The sequence below is a fragment of the Mirounga angustirostris genome, unplaced genomic scaffold (genome assembly GCF_029215605.1).
Source record: "Mirounga angustirostris isolate CCGP_5_RB_7025 unplaced genomic scaffold, mMirAng1.0.hap1 SCAF_9, whole genome shotgun sequence".
In the NCBI taxonomy this organism is placed as follows: domain Eukaryota; kingdom Metazoa; phylum Chordata; class Mammalia; order Carnivora; family Phocidae; genus Mirounga; species Mirounga angustirostris.
The window spans coordinates 139,380,607-139,394,393 of NW_026991717.1; the positions used below are offsets into that span (position 1 = coordinate 139,380,607).

Consider the following 13,787-nt stretch of genomic DNA (forward strand, 5'->3'; position numbering starts at 1 on the left):
CCAAACCAAACCCAGACTCAAAAGACAAAACCAAGCCAACCCAGATTGGTGGTTGCCAGAGGGGGAGGGACACGGAGGGATGGGTGCAGGGGATCAAGTACAAACTTCCATTTACAAAGTAAGTAAGTGACAGGCATGTCACGTACATCAAGGGAACTGTAGTCCATGAAATCACAGTAACTTTTGTACTGTGAAAAATGGTAACTAGATTTATACCTGAAACTTACTAACATAATACTGCATGTCAATTATACTTCATTAAAATTTAAAACAAAAAACAAAACAAAACTCCAAAGAGAGCCAGAGGGGCAGAGCGGGTAGGAAGGACATCCAGGCAGGGCAAAGGCTGTCAAATGCCGGGGAGTGAGGGAAAATGGCACATGTCAAGTTCATGAGTTGAAAACCAGACGTGACCAGAGGAATCCACAGCACCCAGTGGAAACTGGAAATGAGCTAAAGGTCCCTGGAGGGTCGGCCCCTGAGACCTGGTGCCCAAATCACCTCCTCTCCTCCAAGCCTTCCAGCCTTCCGTGCCACCCCGTTCCAGGAAGCTTCCCCTATTGGTTTTGGGGCCTGTGGCTTCTCTCTTCAGAGACAGATCCTTTTCTCCATGTCCTGGAGTGCTGGGTACCATACTGGGCACCCTTTAACATCCAAGATGTCCTTTTAACATCGCACCCTCTCTGCCAAACAGGATGACTGTGCCCACTTTGCAGATTCAGAAAGTGAGTCTGCCGCCCAGAGGGTCTGGACCCCTCTGTGGGGCAGGGTAAGTCTCCAGCCTTCTCCACCTGGGGCCAGGTGCCAGTGAGTCCTGTAACAGCAAGGTGGGGGGCTGCCAGGGGAGGGGAAGGAAATGGAGCCCTGCCTCAGCCCTGCTGAGGGGAGCAGCCAAGACACCTGCCCTCTAGGGAGAGGCAGGACCAGATGATCACCAAGACCCCTCTGAGCCACCCCAAGAAGTTCACAGGTGTAGGGGAGGATGCTGCCACAGGTCAGACCACAGCAGTGCTCGGTTATTATTCACCTCACAGCAGAAAGCCACCAAAGACACGAACCGCCCCCCCCCAGCCATCTCCAGCCAGGGGGCAGCCACAGCGGAGAACAGCCCTGCATGAACCACGCAGTGCATCCGGTATCTGAAAACCTTAAAAGTAATAGGATGGATATTTCATAGTCTTGGAGTGGAGCAGGAAGACACCAAAAGGAAAACTTCTAAAGAAACACCTAATCCATTTGAATGCATAAAAAGAAAAAAAAGAAAGAAAAGCTTCTGTGAGAGCAAAAGACAAGGGGAATATATTTGCAACATGTAAGACAAATAGTTAAAACCCTGCTGTACAAAGAGCTCTAACAATCAACAAGCAAGAGACGAACCCAAGAGAAAAAAGAAAAAATTGAAGTGGCCAATTAAACTTTGGAAACAATCATCCCAAAACTGCAAATTAAACACAATGAAATAGCACATGTCACCTAGTCAACCTGATTAAAAGGTTTGCCAACCCCAGGTGTAGGCGAGGGAGTGTGGAAACCAGGGCCTGGCCATTTCTTGGGAGGGAGGGTAGCATGTCCACGCTGCTGGAAGTCGGCCTGGCACTGTGGGGGCGATTTGGTGGCACCCAGTAGAAACGGTTCTGGAGGTGCGAGCCCTTTTACCCGTAGTGCCCAGGAAAGAGACTGTACATCCCTGGTCTAATAGGAGCCACTGGCTTGACTGACCACAACTACGCTGGTAAAAACGACTTCGACTTCGCAGGACACTAAATGAGAGAGGGGTGGCCACCATGTATTAAGCTATAAAATACGGGGCAGAATGGACAAAAGGCATTCTTTGGCATAATCTTTGTGGGTTTTTTCTTAAGGTGTATCCCGTACACAGACGGTCCCCTGGGGACGGACCCCGCGCCCCGAGTTCGCGCCCGGTCCCCGCCCCACGCCTGGCTCGCGGTCCACCACCAGGATGCTGCCGCTGAGGTGCGCTCCCCAGGCGCGCGGATCCGGGCTCGGGTCCTCGAATCCCGGACCCCAGGACGGAGGCAAAGGCGCGAGAGGAGTTTCAGACCCGGGCGTGGGAGACCCTCGGGCACCCGGGCCGAGGACCCCTGGCGGGGGCAAGAGTGGCGCCCCCACCCTCCCTGAAGCAGGGGCCGAGGAGTGCCCGCTGGGCACCGGGGCCGGCGCAAGAGCGACCGCCGGGCTCGGGCTGGCCCGCGCCTCGCGACGGCCCCGCGGGGCTGTCCCCACCCGCGGCAGGGGCCGGGCCGCGCTCACCGAGCATCTCTTTGCGCCGCTGCGTGTGCGGCTGGTCGGTGTAGACCCACTCGAAGTCGGAGCGGCCCGCGCGGTTGCCCATGGCGGCGCCCGGAGCGTAGCACGGAACGCGGTGGACAGCTCAGCTCTCCGCCACCTGTCTGCCCGGGCGCGCGGCGCGGGGACCAGTTTGCGGCTCGGGGCGGGGCGGGGGCGGGGCCTCCCGCTGGGGGCGGGGCCAGTGCGCCCCGGGAGGCGCGAGGGGGCGGGGCCCGCGGGGCCGGGACACGGCCCAGACCTGGGGCGGGAGGCGGCGGCCCCCCAGCTTCGGTCACGTCGGCGGGACATGGGACTAGTAGCGCGCCACCCGCGGGAGTCCCCGGCCCCCAGGTCGTGCGGGGAGGCGCCGGTGCGCTCGCTGCCCCCCCACCCCGCCTGGCTCGCCCGCGGCCGGTCGTCGGGTTTCACGCACGCCCCACCCGGCGGAGCGCCGGTTCTCCCCGCGGCCCCGACGCACTGGCGCGCCCGCCGCCCCTGCCTCCGGGGACGAGCCGGGGTTAGCGCCCACTTGGGGTGGGGGGAGAGGTCAGGAGGCTAGAGATTAAATGCTTGCCGACGGTGCCAGTAATCGGAAGGTGCTCGGAAAGCAATGCTCCCTTCCCCTACCCGGCCCTCTCACGCAACAACAACGCAGTGGGCAGATGCTGTGTCTGTGGCAACCTCAGGGAGGTGAGTGGGGCCCACCCCTACCTTCAGGAAAATCGAGGGACACAGGGACACAGACACGGAAGAGGCCCATTATGACTCAGGGTGAGACGTGCCATGACACAGGGCGGGGTGGTTAGGGTCCAGCAGGGGGGTCTTTTGCATTGGGCCTTGAAGGATGAGTAGGAGTCAACAGCTAGAAAAGGGGAAGGGCACTGGTGGTGGAGCAGACAGCAGATGCAAAGGCTCAGAAGCTTGGAAGAACTCTGACATTTTTTTAAATAACAGAGTCCAGGGTTTGGGGGAGTGGGGGCACAGGGCTCCTTATTTTCACTTTTTCAAGGATTCCTCTCACTCCTTCGGAGCTTTGTAGGAGTGGCCGAGTCACCTCTGTAGAGCCTGGCCTGTGCTGGGAGCTGCCTGGGTAGCAGAATGGCCTGGCAGCCAAAGGTACCACAAGGCAGGGAGGCAATAATGGTGAGTTTCCATCCAGTCTCCTGGAAGTCCATGGCCCAGGGGTGTGGTACACTTGGCAGGCCTCCCTTAGCCCAGGGCCAAATGCAGTCCCGGCCCAGGCTGGAAAGGAAAGCAACTGTGTGCACGCATCCCGTGGCAGGCAGCCACCTGCCCAGCTCAGGTGTAGGAAAGTGGGTCAGCACGGAGGCTGGATTCCCAATCCAACAGGAAGACCCTCGGAGCCTAGCGTTGCCACCACCCCTCACAGCACCCGACAGGGTCACCTGGTCCAGCTTGCACAGCCTCAAAAACAGAGCTCATGTTCCCCAGAGCAACCTGTTCTATTCTCAGCCAAAGGGACCCTCCCACCAGCTGGCACTTTACAGATGAGTAAACTGAGGCTCAGAGCTCAAGAGGGCCTTGCCTAACCACACAAGAATAAGGAGCGAAGCAGGGGCAGAGCCCTGATCTTTGACCCGAAAAGCCCAAAGTCGGCGTGTGGGCCCCCGTGTTGCGCTCAGTGAGATGTGGGTCCCGGCTCGGCTCTGCCCTCGGATAGCATCACACCTGCTGGCTTCCTCCGCCCCAGGACGGGGTCAGGAAACTTCATTCGCCATTTACCCCAAGACTCAACCTGTCTAGATGAAACTAGCCCAGTGCCTCCATTTCACAGATAAGGAAACTAAGGCCAAAGAGGGGACAAGTCAAAGGACACACTAGAGAGACAGGAGGCTGGAATAGGAGTTGAACATACCTGACTCCCCATCCGGCGCCCTGGCCAAGTAATTCCCAAGTCCCCAAGCCAGGCGGAACCAGAAAGACTGACTTCAAGATGGTGAACTTGATCACAGCACACGTGACAGCCTCCCCACTACTCCCCTGGACCCCTGCAATGACAGGGAATACGTATTTGTCTGTAAGGTGGTGTCCTGGGTGGGATCCTGGACCAGGAAAGGGGCATGAGGTAAAAACTTAGAGAATCTGACTACAGTATGAACTTCAGTTAATAATAATGTACCAGTGGTGATTCACTAATTATAACAAATGCACCATACTATTATAAGATCTTAAAATAAAGGATGTTGGGTGTGGAAGCTATGTGAACTCTTGGTGCTATCTTCCCAATATTTCTATAGATCATAAAGTTTATTTGTAAAACGAAGTTTATTCTTCAAAAATCTTTGTTATGGGGCGCCTGGGTGGCTCAGTCATTAAGCGTCTGCCTTCGGCTCGGGTCATGATCCCGGGGTCCTAGGATCGAGCCCCGCATCGGGCTCCCTGCTCGGCGGGAAGCCTGCTTCTCCCTCTCCCACTCCCCCTGCTTGTGTTCCCTCTCTCGCTCGCTCTCTGTCAAATAAATAAATAAAATCTTAAAAAAAAAAAAAAATCTTTGTTATACATTGTATGTTATAGCCACTCCTCTGACTACCCCCCAAACCTTCCCTGCCCCCATTTCTCCTGGGAGGAGCAATAACCTGGGTGGGGGGGTTCACTGACTCTCAGGAGGGACCCTGACTGTAAGCCTGGGTGTCTTCCACTGCCTGGGAGGAGTGGGGGGGTACCGACACCCGGAAGTCTTAACTATAGTATTTGCTGTCCCAGCACGAAGCCCTCTTGTGCCACATGTTCACACGTTGTTCTGGGGGGGCGGGGGGGGGGGCGGAAACAGGCCAGAATGCATTCCGTACAGTCCCTCCGCCCCTGCCTGAAGCCAGGGCAAGCTAACAGCCCGTGACTCACAGTCAGTCCACACGGGAGGGAGTCACTGAGGGAAAGAAGGGAGGGCAACCACCCCAAGAAAGAGAAGAACTTCCCACCTGGCAAAACAGAGCTATCAGAAAAGCAGAACCAGGCTGAGAAACGAGAATGACATTTTCATTTCAGGAGACACACAAGGCTGTTGCCATTTCACCAATAAAGTAAATAAATAAATAAACCAGAGATAGACAGGTGTAAGTGGCTTGTTTAAAAAAAAAAAAAAAATCTTCTCTTAGAAGAAAACATGGGCAGGAAGCTCTTTCACATCAATCTTAGCAGTATTTGGGGTGGGGGTTGGGGGCAGTCTCCCCAGGCAAGGGCAACAAAAGCTAAAATAAACAAATGGGATTGCATCAAACTAAAAAACCTCTGCCCCAGTGAAGAAAATCATCAGCAAAACAAAAAGGTAACCTACTTAGTGGAAGAAGATATTTGCAAGTAATACATCTGATAAGGGGTTAATATACAAAATATATAAAGAACTTACACAACTTAATATTTAAAAAACCACTACAATATTATTGACTGTGTTCCCTATGCTGTACATGACATCCCCATGGCTTCTGTACTTTACAGCTGGAAGTTTCTACCTTTTCATCCCCTTCACTCTTTTGCCAGCCCTACGAGCCCCCTCCCCTCTGGTAATTGACAGTTTGTTTCCTGTCAATAATATTGTAGTGACTGTGATATGAGGAATTCTTAATCTCAGGAAACAAACTGAGGGTTGCTGGAGTGGGGGGTGGGGTGGGAGGGATGGGGTGACTGGGTGATAGACACTGGGGAGGGTATGTGCTCTGGTAAGCGCTGTGAATTGTGCAAGACTGTTGAATCTCAGATCTGTACCTCTGAAACAAATAATGCAATATATGTTAGGAAAAAAGAAGAAGAAGAAGAAGGTAGCAGGAGGGGAAGAATGAAGCGGGGGAAATCGGAGGGGTAGATGAACCATGAGAGACGATGGACTCTGAAAAACAAACTGAGGGTTCTAGAGGGGAGGGGGGTGGGAGGATGGGTTAGCCTGGTGGTGGGTATTGAGGAGGGCACATTCTGCATGGAGCCCTGGGTGTTATGCACAAACAATGAATCATGGAACACTTCATCTAAAACTGATGTAATGTATGGGGATTAACATAAGAATAAAAAAATATATATTGTAGTGACTGTGTATGGTGACAGATGGTAACTGGACCCATCGTGGGGACTGTTATGTTTAAAAATATTGAATCACGGGGCGCCTGGGTAGCTCAGTCGTTAAGCGTCTGCCTTCGGCTCAGGTCATGATCCCAGGGTCCTGGGATCGAGCCCCGCATCGGGCTCCCTGCTCAGTGGGCAGCCTGCTTCTCCCTCTCCCACTCCCCCTGCTTGTGTTCCCTCTCTGTGTCTCTGTCAAATAAATAAATAAAATCTTTAAAAAATATATTGAATCACGGGGCACCTGGGTGGTTCAGGCATTTGAGCATCTGCCTTCAGCTCAAGTCATGATCCCAGGGTCCTGGGATCGAGTCCCACGTTGGTCTCCCTGCTCAGCAGAGAGCCTGCTTCTCCCTCTCCCTCTGCCGCTCCCCCTCTCATGTGCACTGTCTGTCTCTCAAATAAATAAAATCTTCTAAAAATCTTTTAAAAATTAAAAAAATAAAAATATCGAATCACTGGGGCACCTGGGTGGCTCAGATGGTTAAGCATCTGTCTTCGGCTTGGGTCATGATCCCGGAGTCCTGGGATCGGGCCCCACATCAGGCTCCCTGCTCCACGGGAAGCCTGCTTCTCCCCCTCCTTCTACTGCTCCCCCTGCTTGTGCTCTCTCACTCTCTCTGTCAAATAAATAAATAAAATCTTAAAAAAAAAATCACATCACTGCGATCCCAGGACCCTGGGATCTATTTAAAAATGGGCAGAGGAGCTGCCCATTTAGGTCTATAGGATGTTGTGTGTCAGTCATGCTTCAATTAAAACAACAATGCTGTTGTGAAATGGAAGCACATTAAGGAAAAGAGACATGAGGACAGGTACAGAATCCCGAAATCTGTCCCGAGAGATTTCTAGAAGGATAGAGAAAGTGGAGGAGGGGCAACACTGTGCGTCCGCAGCTTTATTTTCTTCACAGAAGTCATCTCTCACTGAAATTGTAATTATAATTTAATTATACGGCAGCATGATTATTCCTATCTGAAACAAATCTTTATAGCATGTGCTTACGTGCTTGATTATTGTCTGTTCCCTCCTTTGGAGCTTCTTCTCGTGGGTTCGCCCCTCATGTCCCTAATGCCCAGAACAAGGACACCCTCAACAACAAATTACTAAATAAAACAATGGATGAATCCCGGCAAACAAGGAATAAATGGGGACTCCCCAGATCAGAAGACCTGAGCCTTCCACCTGAAAAGCCTTACGGGTGTCACCAAGATTGGAACTTGGTTCAACCACTTGGGGTAACTTGCAGGAACATCTCCCAAAGCACTCACAATTCCTTGTGAGGCAGGAATTTCACTGCTGGGCACATGGCCCAAAGAAATGAAAATAGATATCCACCAAAGACATGTGTAGGAATATTCCTAACAGCTTTACTGGTAAAAAGCCCCATCCTAGAGACAGCCCCAACCTCCCACCACAGCAGAACGGAGGGAAAGACATCCCGTGGTCAGTCCACGAGCTGGAATGGTGTGCACCGATGAAACAGAAATGCTCTACGCACACCAAAAACCGTGGACTATTCATGCCTTCTGGATTTTCTCTAGCTCTTTTTTTTTTTTTAATGTTTTGGTTTTTAATTTACATTTTTCCTATTTTTAAGTCTAATTGCTTTTTTTTTTTAAGATTTATTTATTTATTTGAAAGAGCAAGAATGAAAGAGAGAGAGGCGCCTGGGTGGCTCAGATGGTTAAGCGTCTGCCTTCGGCTCAGGTCATGACCTCAGGGTCCTGGGATCGAGTCCCGCATCGGGCTCCCTGCTCGGCAGGGAGTCTGCTTCTCCCTCTGCCTCTCTCTCTCTCTCTCTCTCTGTCTGTCATGAATAAATAAATAAAATCTTAAAAAAAAAAAAAAAGAGGGAGAGAGAGAACACGAGAGGGGGGAGGGTTAGAGGGAGAAGCAGGCTCCTCGCTGAGCAAGGAGCCCGATGCGGGACTCGATCCAGGGACTCTAGGATCATGACCTGAGCCGAAGGCAGTCCCTTAACCAACTGAGCCACCCAGGCGCCCTCTTTTTTTTTTTTTTTTTTTTTGAGTAATCTCTACAACCAACATGGGGCTCGAACTCATGACCCCAAGATCAAGAGTCACATGCTCCTCGGACTGAGTCAGCTGAGCACCGAGCGCCGATTCTCTGTATTTCAGATGCTCTGACATCCCTGGACCCTGACAGACTGCCCCTCCCAGGGCTAACCAGGTCCAGTAAATGCTTAGCCTGGGAGACTTCCCCATGCAAACTCACCAGTCCAGAGCCCATGCACCTCACCGCCTCCTCCAGTGGCTCACACTCGGGGCCAGGGTTCCCCGGCCCTCATCACCCCAGAGCCAGGTTCCAGACAACTCAACAGACAACTGGAATACAATTATTCAGACTGGCCAGTCCTAAACCTGTTTACCCTGCCTCACCACTCCTTCCCGGGGAAACCACATTAAGGCACCTGCCCAGGCTTTCCTGTCGCCCCCCTTGGCTCCTCCCCAGCTCCCCTCCTCGCCCCTTCTGCTCCTGCCTCCCACGGGTCCTGTCCTGGGAACTATACCTAACAAACTCTCTGGCTAATGGCAGTCCTCTCCTGATCTGTGGGCCTCACCGCTTCTCCCTCTCCCACTCGCCCTGCTTGTGTTCCCTCTCTTGCTGTGTCTCTCTCTGTCAAATAAATAAATAAAATATTTTAATTAATTAATTAATTAAAATAAAAAAGTAACTCCACCCAATCAACGCCAGTAGAGATTTTGCTCTTACAGATTTGGCTAATGTGTTCTCCTCAGCACCCATTTCAGTGGCGCCTCAGCCTGGCTGCCCTCCCCCTGCAGGGACACACACCTTCTCCAGGCTTCTCCGGGGGCCTCAACAGCTTCGCCTGCACACGCCATCCTTGTAGACAAGACCTGACCGAATCACCTTCCTCCAGGAGCACAGCTGTGACGTTACCGGGAGGACCAATTCCTCTAGCAAGATTCATCGGACAGGCTCCTTCAGGTCTTACAAACCAGCATCCTTTTTGGCTTCTGGCAGCAACATGTTCCTAATTTAGAAATTCTACCTCAGTCGAACTCAGAATCAGCTCACGGTCAGCAGGGCCCCTCTAATGAAAGGCTCTAAGAGCCGTCCAAATTAAGTCAACAGGAACTCCCTGCCAGGCCTCCGAGACTCCTTCACTGTAGAGGCCTGGGCAAGAGAGTCCTCTCCTGCCCCTGAGGTCTCTGGACCACCCAGGATGGCCCTTAGTTGTCCAAAGGCTTCTGATGCAAGGAACTGCCTCTCTTGTCCTCATGCCAAACACCATTAAAACCAAAACTGGTGGCTACATACTGGGCTTTCCTAGAAATAGAGGCACTCACAGACCCTGAGCCTGGGACCCTCCCAAGGCAGCTGCCCCTTTGCTGGGTCATAGAAACTGTACCCCACAAGCTCAGCACAGCTGATGAGGCCTCCTACAACAGGAAGGAGCCAGACCTGGGCCCTCTGGCATATTCCACCTGGCCTCCCCTGTCCTCAGTCCCTGGCCAGGTACCATATGTTCCACCCAGGGGAGAGGTCACCCCTCCCCCAGGCCCCTTGGCTAACCAGGAGCCCCCCATTACCTGAATGAACATCAATGACAGCTTGTTGACTGTGTGAGTTGTACCACCAATCATCATAAAGATGACAGCACTCATTAGAACATTGCTGCTTTTCATCTCTTAGGATGTTCCAGACAAAGGTCAGAACCCAATGGTCAACACAGTTGGCCAGACTTCGGGCAGTCATCTTGGCACTGGAGCTCTGGCCAACAACTGGCCCCCTCTCTACATTGATTATACACACTGTTGAGCCATTGGCTGAGGGTAAAGGACTCAGAATCTCTTGCCCCACAGGGATACCCCAAATCACACCTGTCTCCCCATATCCGAAGGCCACAAAACAAGGCCTGGCCAGCCCACTCCTATCCCTTCTGGAGTTAGACAGGACTGGTAGTAACCAGGTACACATTTCAATTCTCAGAAGGGGCTCTTGGGAAAGGCACTCAATAGAGCTTTCCTGTCCCTGATAGGGCCAGAGAGGTTGAGCTCAGAGATGTAATGGTTTCCTCAAACATTTTCTTTTCTAATTCCAATCCAGCAAATGGACCCCAAACAGGGCCTCTTTCTTGCCCCAGGCCTTAATCTCTCTTAATTCAAGATCCTTGGCCAACTCAAAACTCAATGTCAAATTTAAAAATGTCCTACAGGGGCGCCGGGGTGGCTCAGATGGTTAAGCGTCTGCCTTCGGCTCAGGTCATGATCTCAGGGTCCTGGGATCAAGCCCCGCATCGGGCTCCCTGCTCGGCGGGGAGCCTGCTTCTCCCTCTCCCTCTACTGTTCCCCCTGCTTGTGCTCTCTTGCTCTCTCTGTCAAATAAATAAATAAAATCTTTAAAAAGTAAATAAATAAATAAATAAATAATAAAAATGTCCTACACTCCCTTTCCTACATTTAAAGGGGGATTTGTCTCCCCTCCATGGTCATAAAGATGCATTACATATTGTATACAGGCCTCTAATATTGTCTCCCCCCATCTTTATAAATTTCCAATCTTGCCCCCATCCCAGAAGGGCTGGAGGCCAGAGTGAGGGCATTTATTCTCCTAGAACCCATCAACCATAGGTTGTCCCATGGGCCAGGCAGCTGCTCATCTGATACAGGGCCCATCCGAGCCTAAACTTACATACACACGGAATAAACACAAAACCTGTCAAGTGCAACCATATACCATTCTGATGACTACTGTTCTCATTACTGTCTATCTCAGAGCTTTCATTGGTTTGTAATCGAAGATCCACACCCTCCAAGTGAGCCATTGTTTCAACCAGGCATGAGTTTGCTTAATACATGCCCCACAACCCAAAGACCTCACCACTTTGCTATCACCAACCAAACCAATGACTGAGGCAACGAGCCCGCAGTAAGTGGCCAGATTGGAGGGCCTGCCTACGGGCTCATGCTAGAACCCCAGCCCAGCCTTGTCTTACCACCACAGAGCCACAAGGCCAACAGCCTCATCTCCCTGAGCGGGGACCCAGGCCCATATTTCAGATGACCTCTCCGTGGCCCAGGAGCTGGCTGCTGGAGATGACCGGAACAAGTTCACCCCGACTCTCAAACCCCTGCCCCAGCCACACCCACAGATTGCCTCTGCTAAGGCACAAAGTGGACACAGACCCTGACTGCTTTTCTTCCTTTGGGATTAGGGATTCTATGATGTTTCGGAGCTTGCTGTCTGCTTCGCCAGGATCCTGGTTAACTTCTTGCTCTCTGTGGAAACAGACACACCTACCCGTATGTGCCAACACTCCATGCCCAAAGGGGAATCTGGCCAAGGTCACTATTATCTGGGTCAGTCTAACAATTAATGGAGATAATGCTTTCCCCCAGGGGGCACCTGCCTCATACTAGTGAACCCCACAAGCCCCTTGGGGAGAGGACTGCCTACCCCCCTTTCAAAGGTCCACACCCTCCAAGTGAGTGCCTTTCCCTACTAACCCTCCAGCTTTCCACCAAGACCCTGCGGTTCCCCCACCATGACCACAGCCACCCTTCCCCCTGGTTACAACAGCACGCCTCCTCACACAGACTTTACTAAACCAGCAGTTCATACTCCCAACAGCCTCACGGCTGGACCTGCAGCCTGACCTCCCAAAAACCCCACCAAGACAGTATTAGTGAAAGAAAATGAAACAAACAACTATATACATATGCATGCTTTTAACAATCTACCATCCCACTGAGCTATTGTTAGAAACCCTGGGAATTTCAGATTGACTTTCTTGGACAGTGCCGGGTAAGTAAGAAACTTAGATATGGGCCAGCCCAGAGGGGCTCCTGCTATTTCTACTGGTGTCACTCCTTTCTACTCTTATGATACAATTTTTTTCTATGCTGTTCAGGAAAACTTATACCCTACTCTCTAAAAGTCCCCTTGTCATCACCACAAAGATTCCTTAGTGATGTCAAAGCATCAGAGGGCGAGGGCACTGCACTAATCATCATGCCTTCTTCTTTTCTGTAATTCTCAAGGTTATGCTATCTAGTTGGCCCTGAGGAGACTGCCCCTCGCAGGGCCAGTTCCTAGATATAGTTAATGACTAGTTTGGAAGGGTGCCTTTCACATGCAGATTTATCAATCCAGAGCCCAAGCACCACAATAGGAAGGAATAACAAAGTCAGAGGACTCATTAACTACAAGACAAGGGTCCTGGGATCAAGCAATGGGCTCCCTGCTCAGGCTGGGAGTCTGTTTCTCCCTCTCCCTCTGCTGCTCCCCCTGCTTGTGTGCGCATCCTCTCTCTCTCTCTTTTTCTCTCTCAAATAAATAAAATCTTAAAAAAAAAAAAGAAAGAAAAAAGCAGTTCAGTGGAGAAAAGATAATCTCCTCAGAGAGACCATCCATCGGACGTCCATATGCAAAAGAATAAATGAACCTACACCGGACCTGACACAAAAATTTACTCAAAATTGGGGCCCAGGGGCGCCTGGGTGGCTCAGTCGTTAAGTGTCCACCTTTCGCTCGGGTCATGATCCCAGGGTCCCGGGATCGAGCCCCACATCGGGCTCCCTGCTCCGCAGAAAGCCTGCTTCTCCCTCTCCCACTCCCCCTGCTTGTGTTCCCTCTCTTGCTGTGTTTCTGTCAAATAAATAAAATCTTTAAAAAAGAAAAAATTGGGGAGCCTGACTGGCTCTGTCGTGGAGCGTGCCACTCTTGATCTCGAGGTTGTGGGTTCGAGCCCCACGCTGGGTATAGAGATTACTTAAAAATAAAATCTTTTTTTTTTTTTTTTAAGATTTTATTTATTTGACACAGAGAGAGAGCACAAGCAGGGGGAGTGGGAGGCAGAGGGAGAGGGAGAAGCAGGCTCCCCACCGAGCAGGGAGCCTGATGTGGGCCTCGATCCCAGGATCCTGGGATCATGACCTGAGCCAGAGGCAGACACTTAAAACAACTGAGCCACCCAGGCACCCTAAAAATAAAATCTTAGAGAAAAAATTTACTCACAATGGATCACAGACCTAAATGTAAAATGCAAAATGACAAAACTTCTTGAGGAAAATATAGGAGAAAACCCACATGACCTTGGGTTCGGTGATGACCTTTTAAATACGACACCAAGGGTACAACCCATGAAAGTGAAAAAAATACATAGTTTCAACTTTATTAAATGTATAACTTTGGTTCTGTGAAAGACAATGTTATAAAAAGGTGAAGACAAGGGCGCCTGGGTGGCTCAGTTGGTTAAGCAACTGCCTTCGGCTCAGGTCATGATCCTGGAGTCCCGGGATCGAGTCCCGCATCGGGCTCCCTGCTCGGCGGGGAGTCTGCTTCTCCCTCTGACCCTCCCCCCTCTCATGTGCTTGCTCTCTCTCTTTCTCTCTCTCTCTCAAATAAATAAAATCTTTAAAAAAAAAAAAATTTTTAAA

General features: G+C 51.3%; 1 protein-coding gene across 3 annotated transcripts in view; it reads right to left on the reverse strand.

Annotated features, from left to right (window-relative positions):
- Positions 1–13,787, reverse strand: part of DEGS2 (delta 4-desaturase, sphingolipid 2) — a 72,831-nt gene that overhangs the window by 18,325 nt on the left and 40,719 nt on the right. Inside the window, exon 1 of one of the 3 annotated variants that reach the window (XM_064571561.1) lies at positions 2,272–2,403. The exons of the other annotated variants lie outside the window; for them this stretch is intronic. Coding sequence (XP_064427631.1) covers positions 2,272–2,353 — 82 coding nt within the window. The 5' untranslated portion in view covers positions 2,354–2,403. Of the gene's footprint in view, positions 1–2,271; positions 2,404–13,787 lie in introns of those variants that run through there. 3 annotated transcript variants of the gene reach the window in all.